The sequence below is a fragment of the Giraffa tippelskirchi genome, chromosome 9 (genome assembly GCF_054371585.1).
Source record: "Giraffa tippelskirchi isolate mGirTip1 chromosome 9, T2T-mGirTip1v1.2.pri, whole genome shotgun sequence".
In the NCBI taxonomy this organism is placed as follows: domain Eukaryota; kingdom Metazoa; phylum Chordata; class Mammalia; order Artiodactyla; family Giraffidae; genus Giraffa; species Giraffa tippelskirchi.
In genome coordinates, this window is record NC_137283.1 from 56,622,465 (window position 1) to 56,641,313 (window position 18,849).

Genomic DNA, 18,849 nt, shown 5'->3' on the forward strand with positions numbered 1-18,849 from the left:
GCCCTGTTTTTTTAAAGTGAAGATGTATTTATTTGGCTGAGCTGGGTTTTGGTGCTGCCACTGGAGGTGTGTCCAGTTGCGGCAAGCAGGGGCTACTCTCTCGTTGCGGGACGCAGGCTGCAGGGCCCGCCGGCTCAGGACTCTCAGTACATGGGCTTAGTTGCACGTAGAATCTTCCCGGACCAGGGATCGAACCTGCGTCTCCTGTATTGGCAGGCGGATTCGTTACCACTGGGCCACCAGGGAAGGCCGGCTGTGCCTTCCTGAAGTCGCATCTAAGGACACAGTCGTAATATTCTTGTTGAAAGACGTTCATACTCTCAAAACTTGCTCGTGAGCCGAAATTGCACCGTGGGGTGAACTTCTTCCCAGACACAGGTCGTCTGGGGCCTCGCTGTCCAGCTTGAGGCGGCCCCGGGTGGTTGCCTGCTGCTTGGGGTCTGGCCACCCATGTCCCCTTGAGGCTGCCCGCCCACTGAGGCAGCTGTGGAACCTTCCAGAGAAGCTGTGATTGTTCCCCAGTGTCGCTCGCGGTGAGGAGGCGACCACTAAACCCTCTGCCATGGCTCTGACGGGACTGGTGATCACCTGCTTTAAATCCTGCTGAGGGTGTCCGACTCAGCTAACGCGGTTTACACAGGATGATGGCAAAGCCAGCTGCTCCACTGAAGGGTGCCCCCCGTGGGGCTGGTCCACTGGGGCAGGCACCCTGGTGGCTCGGGGCTGACCACGGAGGCTTGGTTTTCAACCCGTGCTGATTCCGTGGGAGGTGGAAGCCCTTTAGCAGAAGCAGGAGACAGAACTCTCCAAGCGTCGGGGAGGGCTGAGAGCCCAGGGCCCTGCTGACCACGCAAGGCTCTGGGAGGGTCCTCTGAGCCCCCAGGAGGCCCCAGGCTATCTCCAGCCCAGAGAAGGGCTTGCAGGCCCACCCTTCCGGGCTCTGACCTCCCGAAGGACCAGGAGGACCCTCTGTCCAGCTGGGCGAGGCTGCCCTGGGTCTGGTCCGCCGGGCCTGAGACCCCGGGCAGACTTGGATGCTGAGATCACCTCTGCCCCAAGTGGGGTCCCGGCCAGGGGGGAGGGCTGCCAGACCCAGGGCTCCGGGCCCCACTGTGCTGGTGGGTAGTGTGCAGGGACATGAAGCCCAGCTCTCCCACGTCCTCACACACGTGATATGGCCAGAGGACATGAGACAGTTCCCCCCAAGGTGCCCCTGAGAGGAGTGTGGGCTCTTGTTTCAAGGTAACTGATTCGGAGCTGGCACGTATGGGGAATTCTCAAGTCCCTGGAAGTTCTCCAGTCTTTGTGAACACTGTGTAATTCCTTCCAGACTTCTCTTGAGAAAAAAAAAAAAAATTAAAAATGCCAGGGAGTTGGGTTCAGTTCAGTCGCTCAGTCGTGTCTGACTCTTTGCGACCCCATGGACTGCAGCACGCCAGGCCTCCCTGTCCATCACCAACTGCCGGAGCCCACCCAAACCCATGTCCATTGAGTTGGTGATGCCATCCAACCATCTCACCCTCTGTCGTCCCCTTCTCCACCTGCCCTCAATCTTTCCCAGCATCAGGGTCTTTTCCAATGAGTCAGCTCTTCGCATGAGGTGGCCAAAGTATTGGAGTTTCAGCTTCAACATCAGTCCTTCCAATGAACACCCAGGACTGATCTCCTTTAGGATGGACTGGTTGGATCTTCTTGCAATCCAAGGGACTCTCAGGAGTCTTCTCCAACACCACAGTTCAAAGGCATCAATTCTTTGGCGCTCAGCTTTCTTTATGGTCCAACTCTCACATCCGTACATGACTCCTGGAAAAACCATAGCTTTGACTAGACGGACCTTTGTTGGCAAAGTAATGTCTCTGGTTTTTAATATGCTGCCTAGGTTGGTCGTAGCTTTTCTTCCAAGGATCAAGTTGGGTTACTGCTGGCCTTTCAAGGAAATCGATTGGGTTCTTTTTTCCTCCTCCTCCTGGAAGTAACAAGGTGGCGAGGTTTTCTCCCCAACGCCGTTTGCCTGCAGTGTGGTGGGAAAGCATGCGGGGTCTCTGGGTCACAGGCGACCTCCCCAAGGGACAAGGGATGGTGTTTATCACCCCTGTTCATATTAATAGATCCGGAGGTGGGGGGACAGGGGGACACACCATCCTCCCTGGTGCAGGCCTGGAGCCACCACGTGCTGACCTTGGGCAGGTCGCTGAGCTCGTCTGTACAAAGGGGACGGTGGCAGTGGCCACCACCCCACCCCCACCACCGCCGAGAGTTGTGTGAGCAAAGGATGAGACAACTGATAGAGACCTCAGATCAGAACACGCAGCCCATCACCCCGCCCTCGTGAGTGCTGATCTCAGTGATTTCTGCTGTTCTCGACACCCCCGGGGCCCGGTCTAGCGGGAACCCACTCCTCGGGACTAAAGTGCTCTTCTGGAGTGTTTTACCCAGCACTTCTCCACTCCAGATCCTGCCGGGCTCCCTGTGACCTAGACCTTGGTCCTCACCTCTTTCCTTCATTCAGCAGCTGTCCACGGAAGACAGACCCACCGTGTGCAGCCCTGCCTGCCCCAGCCCGGCCCCCAGCACCTGGGCCAGCTGGAGACAGAGATGGACCCCCGTCCTCAGACGACTCAGCCCGGGTGGAGGGATGAGGAACGTGTTAGGCTTTCTTTTTTCACAGTGTGGTTTGGACGGGGAGGGTGAGTCCTCCCACCGACAGGCGAGGAAGTGTGGACAAGTGGCAGCCCCCGCCCCGGGTTCTGGGTGACTGAACACGTGTCCAGAAGGTGGCTGCCCTCCCATCTCCCCCCAGAAGCCTCGCTCGTTGTCCCCCTGACCCTTCAGCCTGTGCCCCGTTGGGGACCCCTGTCCCCTCTGTCCAGGAACCGGGCCCTGAGAGGCCCTTCTGGGCTTTGCTGACGTCCACCCCAGGGCCAGCACCATGCTGGGCTTTGCACGTGCTTCCTGTGAAATGATGTGCAGGGACAGACAGAAACACACACACGATGTGGGAGCTATTTAACCTGCAAAACACAGTCTGCTCTCCACCAGCCAGCCACGAGGAGTTTCCTTGTTGTGGTGTCTGACTCCTTGTGACCCCATGGACCTCAGCACGCCAGGCCTCCCTGTCCTTCACTGTCTCCTGGAGTTTGCTCAAACTCATGTCCATCGAGCCGGTGATGCCATCCAACCATCTCATCCCGTTGCCCCCTTCTCCTCTGTCCCTCGAGGAGTTTCCTGTATATGCCTTAATAGGGAGGAACAGTCAGATCTCAGCATCCTGACTTCTCCCAGTGGCTGAAGGGATCTTGGAGACGGTCACTTCTGCCTTCTCCCCTGCCCCGGGGCAGCTGTGCCAAGTCTGAGGGCAGCCCTGCCACTCCTCACCAGCTGGGGGTCCCCACCAGACACACTCTGGTCTCCCCCGGAATTCCAGATCTTACTGACAAGGACCCACCCCCCGCCATCCCTGGAGCCGGATGGGGTGTCTGCGGGAAAGAGGTTCTGGGAGACAAGCGAGGCCGGATGTGCAGAGGATCTGCCAGAGCCTGCTTGGACACCTAATTCACATTCTCAGCGCGTCCTCCCTTTCCAAAGATCATCCATCTGAAGGAGTTCATAATTCTCACCAAGGGGACAGCAGAAGCATTTAATGTGCGCAAGGCTTTGATTGGTACATTTATAAGGTTCCGGTTCGCTGCCTTCAGCCTGATCCAGGGCTATCGATTGTTTGGCCACAGATATCTTTTACGACTGAACGTTTACTGAGGGAAACCTCTCAGGCTCCTCACCCCTGGAGTGGGAAGCCGGGCTGACCATGCGGTTCCACACGCTGGCCCCGGGGGTGCCCAGTGCCAGCCTCATCGGTCAGGATGGCCTGGCCAGGCGACTAGCAAGTGCCCTTCCTGCTGGTGGCATCCTGACTCCGAGTGCTCACACGCTCTCGCTGGGAGGTGAATGCTCTTTGGGGAAGAGTTTAACAAGGGCAGCGGAGAGAGCCATCTGGGCTCATTAGACTTGAGTCTCCCGTTAGGACGCGAGGGGAGAAAAGAGCATTCTCGTGTGCCTCACTTCTTTGTTCAGAAACACTGACCTCCCCACCGGTCTCACCTTCATCCTGCTGGGCCTGCCCGCTGCCCTGCCACACTCCCCACCCAACCCCAGTGCCTCTCTGCGTCCTTCACACACCGTGTCCCCTCAGCCCAGCTCAGCCTTCCCACTGAAGGGACACATTATTCCCTGAACACTAGTTTCCCGGACGCACGTTTATCCCATGTCTGCTATGCACAGATGCTCTGCTCGGCTTCAAGAATTCAGTGGCAAAGGAGGGGAATTTACCTGGGGGTTCATCCAGGGCCTGAGGAACCCTGAAGGCAGACTGGGCATTATCTAGGGCAGTCAAGGGCTGAGGGGAGGGGGACCTCCTTTTTTTAAAAAAAACAAATATGTATGTGTATCTTTGGCTGTGCCGGGTCTTCACTGCTGTGCAGGAGTTCCCTCTGGCTTCGGTGAGCAGGGGCTTATTCTCTTGTTGCAGAGCACGGGCTCTAAGGCACTTGGGCTCCGTGGTTGCATCTCATGGGCTCCATAGTCACAGCTTCCAGGCCCTAGAGCACAGGCTTCACAGCTGTGGCTCTTGGGCTTAGTTACTCTGCAGCATGTGGGATCTTTCCAGACCAGGGATTGATTACCTTGTCTCCTGCATTGGCAGGTGGATTCTTTGCCACTGAGTCACCAGGTAGCCAGCAGGAGCTCGGGGTGGGGACAGTGGTCATTCTGCCCATTGACTCAAGGCCAAACCCTGCCCCTTCCCACGCAGCGCCTTCCTGAGCTGCGGTAGTCAGAGGACTTGAGTCTGAGTCCTGCTAAGAGCTGTGTGACTCGGGCCAGGGGCTTCCCCTCATGAAGCCTTGATTCTCTCATCTGTGAAATGGGCTGGGAGTGGGGAGCTGTGCACATCCTAGGACCAGCTCTCAATGTTTTGGGGACGTGTGTCAGTTCAGTTCAGTCGCTCAGTCGTGTCCGACTCTTTGCGACCCCATGGACTGCAGCACGCCAGGCCTCCCTGTCTGTCGCCAACTCCTGGAGTTTACTCAAACTCATGTCCGTTGAATCGGTGATGCAATCCAACCATCTCATCCCCTGTCATCCCTTCTCCTCCTGCCTTCAATCTTTCCCAGCATCAGGGTCTTTTCTAAAGAGTCAGTTCTTCACATCAGGTGGCCAAGGTATTGTAGCTTCAGCTTCAGCGTCAATCCATCCAATGAATATTCAGGACTGGTTTCCTTGAGGATGGACTGGTTGGATCTCCTTGCAGTCCAAGGGACTCTCAAGAGTCTTCTCCAACTCCACAGTTCAAAAGCATCAATTCTTCGGATGTGTGTAATGCACCTGAAATGATGCTATTGTGATCCGGGCTCAGTGAACCTGCGCTGCTGTTTTCTGTTTATAATCATTATTACTCCTTTTGCGCTAAGCTGATGATTTGTGGAGGAAGTGGAGGCTAGTGGGTAAGGTCACAGGCTTTGCAATTAAACTTGGGAGTCAAGTAACTGCCAGCTCCTCCACTTGCCTGCTGTGTGACCTTGGGCAAGTCACTTAACCTCTCTGAGCTGCAGTTTGTTATCCACAAAATGGGGAGGCTAATTTTAAGAGGGCCTTCCGATATGTGCTTGCGTTTGTTGGCCTTAAGACAGGCTGCGTACGTGAGTCTGCTTGCCCTGGTTGTGCTGGGAGACGAGGTGGAACTGGGCGGAGAGGGCGAGAGAGGTGGGCGCGGGGGAGGCTATGAGCTTGCTCTGTGCACGCGCCTGCTCTGGTTCATTTGCTCCAAGGAGCACGTGTTGCTTTTGCAGGTACAGCGAAGCAGCCCTGGCAAGCAGAAATGTTAAATGAAATAAAGTACTGTCTTCTTCCCAGGGCACAGTGAGGATTAAATGAGCCAATACCTGCAAAGTGATCAGAATAGGGCCTGGTATGTGGTTAAGTGCTGAGTAAATGTTAGTTGTTGTAATAGTAATAATAAGTATTATTTCGAGCGGCTCTGCAAAATCATGCGCATCGATCGTGTCACTGAGAGACGTGAGGTCCTCTTTAATACTGGGGGTGTGGGGTCCCCAGGGATGCTGAGAGTCACCTGTTCCAGGTAGGAAGTGGTCTGGTGAGGGCACCGGCTTTTGTGAATGGCCCCCATGCCCCCACCTGGTGCTGCCAGTCTGGGGGCTCCTCTGCACTGGGGTGGGAAAGGCAGGTGTGCCCCTATAGTCTGGTGCCTCAGATGCCCCCGGGAGTCCGACAAGCCCTGAAGGGCAGACAGGGAGTGTCTGGATGGAGACTGAGTCAGGTCCAAGCACTGGTGCCCACAGCTGTGACTTCTAACCCTCCTCCAGCCCTGGCAGGTTGGAAGGCAGGGGACTGGACGTGGGGTGACTCTGGAGGGCTGGGGGCTTCTCCTGGGCTTTTCCATTCCTGGTAGCAGTGACCCCCAGCACTGGCCCAAGGAGAAGCAGGAGGATGTGGTTTTATTTTAAGATGCAGAAGCCCTTGAAAGAGGCACGTCAGCAGTTCTGAGAATGGATCTCTGTAGATGTCGTTTGTATAACAAGTGTCTAAATCATCAGAAATGGGGAAGAAGCTGCAAATGGGGATGGGCAGAGATACCCTGGAAGCAGACTCCTTGCGGTACTTGTCTCAAGTTTATGACGACACCCTTGGGTTTGGGATTCTTGGAAGAGTGGGAGAAAGGAAGTGGGAAACCGGTGGGCATGGAGCTGGCGCTGATCCATGCCTTGCGGGGCCTAAAGCGTAGAACGTATACAGCTCGGGTGGTGCTTTTTAAGAAAAAGAACCCAGGATTAGATGTGTCAGATCTAAGATGGGGCCAAACAAGTGAGGGCCCTGGGGTTTCAGCATCCGTTGCACGCCGGGAAATCTGCCCCTGGTGGGAACCAAATCCAGGGTTTCAGTAAGATGAGCTTTGTCTGCGTGTCCGTCTGCCCCCCTGGGCCGTGTGACCTTGACCACCTCCTGTCTGTGGACCCTCAGAGGGTGCATCTGAGGGCCCCGTAGGTGCACATGGGGAAGACAAGACTGAGGACCTCCTCCCCAGGGAGAGATGAAAGCCGTGCGGCAGTTTAAAGACTCCAAGTCGGCCGCCGTACCATATTTAAACGCTGTTTTGACTCACGCTCCCATTAAGGTACTTAATAGCCGCCTAATGCGTCCCGTATTTTTATTCTTGTTTTGTAGCTAATTGCATATCATGGGAAGATACCAGTACTGTTGTAAACCCTCCCGTCAGGCCGGAGCGGCCCCCTCTCCATCGGTGGTGCTCCACCTGCTCCACCACGACCTCTGGGGCTCTGGCCTGGACTGCGCATGCGCCCGTGTGTGTGGGTGCGTGGGGGGGAGGGGGGCATCAACGCTGTGTGGGTTTCTCTTTAGAGCTTCTTCTCACCTTAGTTTGTGCTGAACAGACACACGCGTGCGCGCGTGCGTGCACACACACACACACACACACACACACCAGCCTCAGTGCCCAAGCTGGTGCCTTGGTTTGATGGCTTTGGTCCTAGCTCGTCTGTGGCCCACCATCATCCAGATCAAAGTCAGCTTCAGGTCTGCCTTGACCCAGGGGCTCAAATGATGACCTCAGGAGCTATCTTAACTCTGCTGTCTGGGCCCTGGCAGACCCCTCAGAAGGGAGAGAGCATCTCACACACAATAGTTCCTTTTTATTTTATTTTTTGGCCACACCAAGTGGCATGTGGGATCTTAGTTCCCCGACCAGGGGTGGAACCTGTGCCCCTTGCTTTGGAAGCACACACACAAACAAGTGTGTGGTCTTAACCAGTGGGCCACCAGGAGAGTCCCTCTTCCACAATAGTTGTGTTGTAAGTCCTGGCGTGGGTTTGCTGGACCCAGGTCACACGTTCATCCTCAGACAGGTTACTGAAACAAAAGCGGTGAGCTCTGTTGACTGGCGAGATCTAGGGCATGTGCTCACCTTGTGGTTATTCTGGTATTATAGAGGGTTAACTTCGCCTAAACCACATGGACTAGGAAAGGCCGGGTGCCTGGGTGAGGGTCTTCAAAATAAAAAAAGAGGTATTATTGGTGTCAGATGAGGAGACAGGGGGCAGGCAGGAAACGTAGTCACCCCCTGCCCCCCACCCCACCCCCAGGGCAGTAGACACACTGGGATCTGAGGGACGTGTTCACCCCACACCGAGTGGAAAACCCACTCAGAACCCTGAGAACCAGCCGTGCATCCAGGGCTCTGGGGCCTGGCACTGAGAGCGGATGGAGACAGGGCCTGAGGCAGGCAGAGGCTGTCCTGCCCCAGCTGCTGGCCTGGCGCGCTGAGGTGCCCGGGGGCTGGGTTGGCATGGAGTCCAGACATGGACAGGAATGAGCGCCTCTGGCGGAATCCTCCGGGGAGCTTGTTAGAATATAGCGTCTCGGGCCCGCCCCAGACCTCCTGTATCACGGTGCGAACGTTCATCAGGCCTCCAGGCGGTCGATGTGCCCTGCTAGTCTACAGACTCACCTCCTGGGACGTCCCTGGTGACCCGGTGGTTAACAGCCACCCTACAGTGCAGAGCACACGGGTTCCATCCTTGGTCGGGGAACTAGGATCGCACACGTTGAGGGGCTACTCAGCCCTCGTGCGCACTGAATCGAAAGACTCCGGGTTCCACAGCTGAGACCTGACACAGCCAAATACACTAAAAACAAAACTCATTCTTGTCTCTTAGCCTCTGCATTCAGGGGTGACGGGACTTACGTTAGGTCTTCTGGAGTGCCTCTGTGGCCAGGTGTGTGGAGGAGCCTTAAACATATCCATGCTCTGTGATGGAGCCAGTATTGCTACTTCTGAGACCTTACTGTACAAAATCACCAGAGGCAGGGACAAAGGATGCTGTACCCCAAGATCATAAGAAACTATCATGAACAATTACACACCGATAAACTTAGAAGAAATGGACAAATTCCTAGAAACATACAACCTACCTTGGAGGGTTCAAGAAGAAATAGAAAGCTTGAGCAGACAACAATAAACATGGAGCTGAAACAGGCGACTCAGAAACCACCTCCCAACAAAGAAAAACCCAGGACCAGATGTCTTCGCGAGTGAAATCTACCAAACATTTAAAGAAGAGTTGATATCAGTCATTCTTAAACTCTTCCAAAAAACAGAAGGAACACTTCTGAACTACTTTCATGAAGCCAGCATTACTCTCATACTAAAACCAGACAAAAAAACTTAGAAATCGAGCCACCATAGGATCCGGCAACCCCGCTTCTGAGTATGTACACAAGAGAACTGAAGTCAGGTTCTCAAGGCGGTATCTCCACCCCAATGTTCATTGCAGCAGTGTTCACAGTAGCCAAGACGTGGAAGCAACACGCATGTCCGCTGACTGATGAATGGGCAGACAAAGTATGGTATATATGCGCCATGGACTACTAGTCAGCCTTCAAAAAGGAAATCCTGGCATGTCACACTATCAGTAAACCTGGAGGATGTGATGCACAATGGAAGGCCAGAAGGACAAATTCTACATAATGACGTTTATATGAGGAATCTACAATAGTCAGACCCCGGCTTCCCTGGTGGCTTAGTGGTAAAGAATCCTCCTGCCAATGCAGGAGAAACAGATTCTATCCCTCGTCCAGGAAGATCCCCAGTGCTACGGCGCAGCTAAGCCCGTGCGCCTATACTCCTAAACCTGTGCTCTGGAGCCCGAGAGCCACAACTGCTGAGCCCACGTGCTGCAGCTACGGAGGCCCATGCACCCTGGAACCCATGCTTCACAACAAGAGAGGCCACCACAATGAGGAGCCCGTGCACCACAGCTAGAGAGTAGCCCCCGCAGTAAGACCCAGCACAGCCCAAATAAATACAGAAATTAGTTTAAAAGAATAAGATAGACTCATAGACGAGAGTAAGGAGAGTGGTAGTTGGCAGGGGCTGGGGAGAGGGGGAGGTGGAGAGGTGACGGTCGAAGGGACAAGGCTCCAGTCATGCATGAAGAGTGAGTTATAGAGCTTTGCACAACATGAGACCTGTAGACAATAATGCCACGTTATATACCTGGAACTTGGTTAAGAGGGTTGGCCTTCTATTAAGTGTTCTTATCACAAAAAGACAATAAAGAGGGTGGAGGAAACTTCTGGAGGTGATGGGTATCTTTATGTCATTGTTTGTGATGATAGTTTTACAGAAGTATTGTTGTTCAGTTGCTCAGTCGTATCTGACTCTCTGCGACACCATGGGCTGCAGCATGCCAGGCCTCCTTGTCCCTCACCGTCTCCCAGAGTTTGTTCAAACTCATGTCCATTGAATCGGTGATGCCATCCAACCATCTCATCCTCTGTCGTCCCCTTCTCCTGCCCTCAATCTTTCCCAGCATCGGGATCTCTTGCAGTGAGTTGGATCTTCGCATCAGGTGGCCAAAGTTTTGAAGCTTCAGCTTCAGCATCAGTCCTCCCACTGGATATTCAGGGTTAATTTCCTCAGGATTGACTGGTTTTATCTCCTTGCTGTGCAAGGGACTCTCAAGAGTCTTCTCTAGCACCACAGTTCAAAAGCATCAATTCTTCAGCACTCAGCCTTCTTTATGGTCCAACTCTCACATCCGTACGTGACTACTGGAAAAACCATAGCTTTGTCTAGATGGACCTTTGTCTCAAAGTAATGTCTCTGCTTTTAATCTTATCTCCAGAGTCATTAAGTCATATACATTAAATACATGCACCTTTTTCTATGTCAATTATACCTCAATATGATAGTTAAAAACAAAAAAGAGAGAAGATGCAAAGGAAACTGATCTGGTCTCAGGAGCTGTAGGCCTCATGGACAAGGCCATGGGGACATGTTCACAATTTATATTAAGTGAGCAAAGCTGGCACAGAATGATACAAACTGCATCATTTTAACTGTATGAAAGTAATGTAAAAAACAGTCTAGAAATAAACATGCAAATATATTACAGTACCTGCAGGTGGTAGGATTACAGATGATTTTTACTTATGTTAAGCTTTTCTGTATTTCTTTCACATAAGAAAACAATGACTGATGATTTCAGAATCTGAATTTGTATCAGTCACAGTGATTAGTTGCAGATGACAGAATCTACTCCTTCTGATTTGAGCAGAGGGAGGACTTATTCCTGGGTGTTAGGACTCAGATTCTAGGACTAGCAGGGGACCCCACAGCCAGGGGCAACATGGCCTGGACTGTTGCTTAGCCCCATCTGACCCTGTTGGCATGGAAACCCCACTGTCTGTAATGCCCAGGGCCAGACCCCCCTGTTCCCTACCAGCCAGGAGCCCCGTCCCCCCACCGCCCTGTATTGTTCACTTCTACTTCTTAAATCTCATACAGACATCTGTCCAGAGGAACTTAAGCCACCAGCCGAACCCTAGCTGCAAGGGTGTCTGGGAAATTCAGATTTCAGTTTTCCAGAGGCTAACATACCCAGGGCAGGGAAGGACGGGGTGGTACACTTGTTGAATGAGTCGGTCTGCTGGACTCACCACAGAAGTGAAACCAGAGGACAAAACGATCACTTGTAGCCTTGACCCTCTGAAGTCCACACGGCGGCTCAGTTATCCGTGGTGGTATCATGAGGACCGCAGGGGCTCTCTCTCAGTCCAGGGAGCTCTGGCTGCAGAGGCCCTCACCCCAGCCTCTCACTTCCAGCTGCCAGCACCCCTGTGCCTGGGGTCTTCTCTTGAGGCTGGCGACCCCTGGCCTCCCGTGTGGCAGGCTGAAATGTGGAGACTTGCTGTCCCCCGGGAGCAGACTCAGCAGGACCCCAGCAATCTTACCCCTTGGGTGGGGAGTCTGCACTGGCCCCCAGGGCTCCCTGGTGGACCGATTCTTGTTGCCCACAGTGGGGTCTTCCACGGTGGGAGGCAGGTTGATCACAGCCATAATTAATCCCCTTCTGTTCCTCTTCTCACTTCCCTACCCGCTAGTCTTCACCTCTCAAGCAAACTCTGGTGCCAGGAGAATCCTCATCTCCAGGTATGCCTTGAGCACCCAAACTAAGGCACCTCTGACCCGCCTTAGGTGCACGCATGTGAGGCCTCGTCCCGGCTCTGGATGACCTGCTGGGGAGTCCCCTGGGGGTGGGTTAAGGGCTTTGAGACCACTTCTGTGACCTCACTTCCGTGTGTGCCAGATTGGGCAGTCACCCTCTCCCTGGATCCCATGCCCGTGGGTGGGTGGCCAGAGGGCTCTGGAGTGCTCCCGCCGTCTACTGCCCAGTCCACCTGGTGCCACAACCACATGCACACACCGGCAGCATCTGCCCAGGGCCACCCCCCCCCGCCCCTTCGTGCCATGCATTGCTCCTTCTGTCCTAGGACCGGCAGCGGTATGCCACGCGGTTCAAGGGTATCCTTTGAACATGCTGTCCTTTGTGTAAATGTGATTTTGCCGTCTGAGGCTGTTAGTGCATGAGGTTTGGGCTAGCTCCGTCATGGGTTCTTCGCACAGCAGGCTGGCGCACCCTGGGCCCCGGGCATGGGGACACACTCTCCTCTGTGGACGTCACCCTTCCCTCTGCATTTGGCAGGGAGCTTCAGGCAGCTTTACTGACCAGCTCCTTGGACTGGGCATCACACTTCCTCACCAGCCCACGCTAGCTTTTGCTTCAGGCTTCCTGAGAACGGCAACAGCTTGAAGACTCTCCAGCCGACAGAGGGCTGGTCTGATGTCGCGAACCCTGGGGCAGGCAGAGAGCACACGGGCTGTTCCCATCATCAGCCAGGATCTGGGTGTTGTGGCTGCACCACTGGGCGCTGATGCCCACTTGGAAGAGAGTCCAGGATCCTTCTGGATGGAGCAGCTGAGGCCTGGGAACCGCCTGTTGTCTTATCGCATCTACTGAGAGCGAGGGACAAGCTGGGTGCTCCCAGGAGGGACCAGGCACCTTGGCCTGTGACAAAGGATCTGACTGTTACAGCGGACCGTTTGGCAGTTACAAGTCTGCCAACGGCTGGGCAGTGAGTGGGACCTCGCGGGGGAAAGAGTGGTGTGAGGTGGACTGTGGCCTTCTCCCCGGGGCCCTCAGCCTCCAGGACCCTCCGCCCTTCGTGTGCACAGCTGGGACATGCTGGCCCCGCCAGGCTGCTGGAGCCGGCTCGGACAAGCCGGCTCGGACAACCCGCCTCAGGGCCCGGCCCGGGGCTTGCCTCAGGGAGGGCTGAGAAAGGGGTGTGTCGTCTTTGGTGGCGCCGAGAGCCCGCGACACGGAGCTGCTAGACGGCCACCGCAGCTCGGACACTGCCCTGCGCCGGCCGGCTGTCAGTGAACTTGAAAGGCCACCAGGACGACATCGTCACCGGTGCAGCAGACAGAGGGCAGGGGCGCAGGCTGGTGTCCCGAGGTCAACAAAGCTGCCTCAGCAGGAGAAGCTGCCCCCTGCCTTCCATGCCCAGGGGGGCCGGGCAGCCTGTCTGCACGATGACTGAAAAGGCCGTCGGCCGTCTGACTTAGGGCTGAGTGTGTTTCTCCTTCTCAGGCGCGCTGGCAGTGAAATCCAATTTGTGATGCTTGGGGATTAGAATCCCCCAGGGTGCTTGCTGGCAGCCCTTCGCTCCAGCAGATCCGGGAAGCCCACCGGCCTCTTGAGCCCTGAGCTGCGTGCAGTTTAATCCCAAAGTCCCTTTCCCGTGGTTTAGAGCGGAAGGCTTTGCTGTTGATGGACGCCTGGGTATTTCTCAGTCTCCATGAAAGTTCAAGTGCGCGTGATACAATCTAATTGTCCGGTTTCTTGACATTCAGGCTTGTCTCCTTTGTAAAGCAGTGGAATTGATTTCTGGGTACTTGAAAATACAGCCGAGAGTGGGGAGACACGCCGCAAATACCAAGTGAGGGCTGCAAGGCAGGTGCCGCACCCACACGCATTCGGTGGTTCAGTCGTAGGGGCTGCAGCCTCACCGAGTTCTGGAACCATAGCCCACCCCCCAACTCTAGGGTTGATCCCAACCTCCTACAAAAACAATTCCAGTCGAAGTGATGGGCGTGATGGGGGCGGGATAGGAGCCCCAACGTGTTCAGGGGTGGCCCTGGGGCTGGGCCAGGGGCAGTCTGCGAGGCTGGAGAGGGGGTCCTGGGCAGCGGGACTCACGGGCCCCATGTCCACGGTGCGTGTGTGGGCCCCCTTGCCCCACAGTCTGCATTCTGAGGGTCTGTTCTCTCTCGTTGCAGGTCAGAAGGAGAAGACTCGCGCAGCATCAGGTAGGTGTGTCGTCAGCCTGTCTGTGCGCCTGTCCGTCTGTCCTGGGCAGGTGGCATCAGTGAAACCATGTGCTTCTCCTTCTCTCTGACACGGTCTGGGTGGGTCGAAGCCCTGCCCACTGCCCAGGCACCTTGGCTGCTCTGTGCCAGCTCAGCGTCCTAGACTGAGAGCGCCAGCTTAAGGCCTGGGCTTTCCTGGTCCCAGAGTGACCTTCTCAGAGGTCACCCGGCCTGCTGGTGGTCCTTCCCATAGGGGCTAGTGGTGGCCAGGTTCACCTGGGCTGTGATCTATGTAGGACCAGCAGCTTCTCAGCTCAGAGAGCCCCTGGGGCCAGGCTGGGTGTGTGGGGCAAGTGTTTGGGGAGTCCGGAGGGACGGGCCCCCTCCTGGGCTGCAGTGTGTCTCCTGGGTACAGGCAGCAGATTGATGGCACCCTCACGGGGCTTGCAGCCAAGAGCCCTGTGCCTGCCCCTCCCCAGCACCGGGGGCTCTGACTGGACCCAGAGGGGGTGTTTGTGCCTCAGCCCAGGGGCGGGAGCAGCGGAGTTCAAGGCTTGAGCTGGGGGCCAAGGAGGCCATGGGGGATGGGAGGCAGAGGCTGGTGGTGAGAGTCGGGGTGAGGAGGAGACACAGAAGGTGATTAAGAACCACAGGTCCCCCAGGCCCACGGGTATGGCTGGGACTCCAGGTGCCTCCCCGTGACCAAGTGGGTAGAGGAGGTGCTCGTGGGGCTGCAGCTGGGAGTGTTGGGTGGGGAGGGGTCCTCTGGGCAGATCCGGAGGCGGAGGTGACGGTGGCTGCGTCCTGGGGAGGCTCCCTGGAGTCAGAAGCCCCTGCACTGGGCTGCGGCTTAGCCCAGGAGGTGCCGGCGGGGTCCCGAGCCTGGGAGCCAGAGCGGGGGCCGCAGAGGGGGCTGGGGCTGATGGCCCTGAGTCAGGCAGGACGCAGAGGCACCCTCAGGGGGCCCAAACAGAGCGCCACACGAGGAAGAAAGACGGGTCACCCCAGGCCTGAGGGGCCGGAGGAGATGCCGTGAGAGACAGTGTCCAGGAGATGCAGGGGGCGGCCTGGTTGGGTGTTCTGGGACTGCCCGGTGTCCGTGAGAGCCGCCTGCAGCTCTGAGAGGGGTGTTCACTGGCTGCTGGTGAGGAGGAGGCCCAGGTGCTGTCCGTGAACAGAGCAGGTGCAAAAGAGCGTGGACGTCACATGACATTTCAGTTAAGGAAGTCAGATAGAAGAATGTGATTTCTTGCTTAGAACATTTGCATTAAAAAGCCGGGACAGGAGACGGAGGCAGCTAGTAGAATGTCCCCTCAGGAGGTGGGGCAGGGCGCAGGGCAGGCAGGGAAGGGCGGCCGCCAGCCTCCTCTGAGTCCTGGGACAGTTGCTGGGCTGTGGACTGGACCCGTGGACGACCTCTCCAGAAAACTCATTAAAAATCAAGCACCCTTGGCAGGGAGTGAGGGTCCTGGCCATGGGAGTGTGCAAAGACGTCAGAAGTGGATTGGCAAGGAGAAGGGAGAGTGAGGTTCCACCAGCCCCCACCACCAGTGTGGGATCTGAGAACCTCCCCTACCCCCATCTGGCACATTCACCGAGAAGGTGCTGCAGCTGAGATGGGGCTGCACTGCGGTCCCCAAGAGACCTGTGGGTTATTCTGGTTCCCAGTGAGTGGGGGTGGGAGGTGTGTGCAGGGGGAGGGGCCTTGCAAGGGGGGCCAGCGAATGGCCCTGAAGAGCTCGAGAGCCAGTCTCACCCCCCACGGAGGGGTGGGGGGTGTCAGGAAAGTGGGATTTGAAGGCCGTGGTGCTGGAAGCAAGCCCGTGGGAGGAGGATTATCTGTGCGGGGGAGGTGGGGACGCTCATGCGAGGACCCAGAGCCACATGGCTTGGCTGCCTGGTTTGAACAGGAACGGCCTTGGGACACGGGGGGCGGCATGCGGAGTGAACATATGTTCCCAGCTCCAGCCAGACGGTTCTCGGCAGGACGCCTGGAGCGAAGGAGCTGGGCAAGGAAGAACCCGGATGGCTGTGCGGGCAGAGCAGGCTACCTTTCAGCTCTTCTGTGAGGACCCCAGCCTGACGGCTCCAGTCGCGTGCTTCTGTGCACTCCTGGCTCGTGGGTGGAAGCTGTCAGGACGTGAAGGTGCCGGGTTCCGTCCTGGGCCAGGCTCCAGCCCGCGTCTCATTCCGGGGCTCCCGACGTGGGCCTCAGGCCTCGGCACACATCGCAGCCAGTGCTCTGGCGTGGGCAGAGCACACACACACGGCCCTCCGTTTGCTGAGGACCAGCCACCCCCGGACCACTCAGCTCTGACTCGTGATGGGCCCTCTGTTCTCCCCATGCTCGGGGACTGCCCCGCAGGACAGCTGCGGAGCTGCATGTCTGGGGAGGCATGCGGTGGGACGTCTTCTGTCAGTGCACCCAGACCCTGAAGGGCGGCCTCCCTGCAGCCCCCCTTCCCCACCAGAAGGAGTGCTCTGAAACCTGGACCCCCTGCTTCTCCCTCCACCATCCCTGTTGCCCCTCCAGTGCCTCCCACCCGTGCAGCCCGGTTTTCCACTAAGTCCCCCTCGACCTGCTCCCGCCTTCTAAATGTGACCACTGACTCCTTGCCTGCCTTCTGGCCTGTGGGTGTGACTCCTGCTGTTTCCTCCACCCTCTCCCGGGGCGAACCTCTGCCTTCTCGGAACCCCCCACAAGCTGCTGCCGCCCTGAAGCTTTGAGGGGGGCCGAGGCTGATGTGCTGTCCTCTTCTCCACTCCTTGAAGCTGAAAGTTCAGCCTCTGTGCACCAGTGCTGAATCGAATCTCAGAGACAAGGCTTTGGGGCTGAAGTAGAACAGAACAGCTTTATTGCTTTGCCAGGCACGGGGGAACACAGTGGGCTCCTGCCCTCGAAAACTGTGTGTCCCTACCTGGGAGGGTTGGGTGAGAAGTTTTATAGCAATGGTTCAAGAGTGGGGTTGCTGATAAGATGAGGGTGTGTGCAGGGCCTACACTCTGTTAACCTGGCCCCAGGTGGGCTCTGGATGAACTTCTCTGGTTCCTTTAATGTGATCTCTGGTGGTCTTCTCTGGTTTGAAGAATGCTGACATCTTCCACTGCTTGGGCTTTAGGTCCGTGAAGAGCTCAGAGAGATGGTTACGTGTATCCCTTGAGAGAAGCCAGGACCCTGCTCCAGGGTGCATGGCCATTACTTGACTGCCTGTCCCTGTCCCTGTGTCCCCTCCCTTCCCTGTTGGCAGCTGTTTGAACTGCCCTTTGGAACTCAGGGAAGGTCGTGGAGGCTGCACAGAGAGGCTCCCGTGCCCAGGATGCCCACCGGGTCCTGCTTGGCTTTCACACTTGACTTCTATGGCTGCTGCGCACCCTTTTAATACCCAGGTTCTTGTTGCTTTGTGTCCTAGTGATGTGAGCCCCTGTCTGACTCACCCGGGCAGAGTTAGGAAACCAGGATGAGGCCTTGGGTCATTTCCATGTCGGGCCAGCACCTCCAGGCACACAGCAGGCCCCAAGGACCTTAGTGGAATGAATTTGCCTTGGTATCACCTGGAGACACAGCACATCTTGCATAGAACAGGGAAAAACTCTTTATTCTGTTGGATTCAGGACCCATAAATATTTTCAGACCGTGAATTTGGAGGAAAAAGAAAAGTGGACCATTCATCTTGCTCAGTGGAGAATCCTTCGTGTCCCCACATCCACAACAAACCCTCACTACAAATAGTGGGCAGAAGGGGCCGCCTTTGATGTCTGGGTTTCATTTGCATGGCTAAGTGAGGTGTTGATGGATGCTGTGAGCTCTTTGCTAAATGTTAAGGAACTGAATCCAGGGAGAACCCCTGTTCCCCACCCTCCTTGGGGTGCCTTTAGACTCAGACAATCTGAGGCACCGCCTTTCTGCTTGGATGTCTCAGCCTCGCGGAGCAGCCGGCAAATGTTCTACCAAGAGAAGCCTGTTTGAGAATTTGCCTGCGCTTCTTTTCCCCGAGGCGAAACATTTGCAAGATCAGATGTATTCGTTTTCCACAAATGAAATGACTCATTTTTTACCATTTTGCAAACGTAGGACTTTGCTCCTTGTGCCCGGGGAGCATGTGTCTGCTTTTCACTGCATTCCAGGGGGAGCTCCCGAGGACCAGACTTGGAATCTTTTAATGATTTATTTAGGGTGAAGAAGGAGAGATTTGCAGAGTGTAGAGTTTGGAAAGAATGAAGAGTTGCATGGAGAGCCCAGGAGTGCTGATACGGTATTTAAGATGCAGAGGCTTTCTGCAGGGTAAAGCGTTATCTTTTCTCTCCCTGGCTCTCATCAACCCCTTGAAGTGAACTCATACTCACTGGTAGGAATTAAGTATAATACCATTTAACGAGTGTTCACTGTGGGTGGGGTCTCACCACATCTGAACTGACCTCACCTCTGCATGTGAATTGTTAGCCTCATTTTGTATTTCTAGGAATTTGTTGTTTTATCCAAGTTATCTAATTCGTTAGAGTACAGTTGTTCCTGGTACTCTCTTATAATCCTTTTTATTTTTCTACAATCAGTAATAATGCCCCCGTGTTTACTTCTGTTTGAATAATTTGCCTACTCGTGTTTTCTT

The 18,849-nt window shown here is 55.7% G+C and overlaps 1 protein-coding gene across 6 annotated transcripts in view; it reads left to right on the top strand.

The window, feature by feature from the left end:
• Positions 1-18,849, top strand: part of IQSEC1 (IQ motif and Sec7 domain ArfGEF 1) — a 297,962-nt gene that overhangs the window by 71,206 nt on the left and 207,907 nt on the right. For all 6 annotated transcript variants that reach the window (XM_081526498.1, XM_081526491.1, XM_081526493.1 and 3 more), the window contains exon 2: positions 14,213-14,242. In XM_081526498.1, coding sequence (XP_081382624.1) covers positions 14,213-14,242 — 30 coding nt within the window. The remainder of the gene's footprint in view (positions 1-14,212; positions 14,243-18,849) is intronic.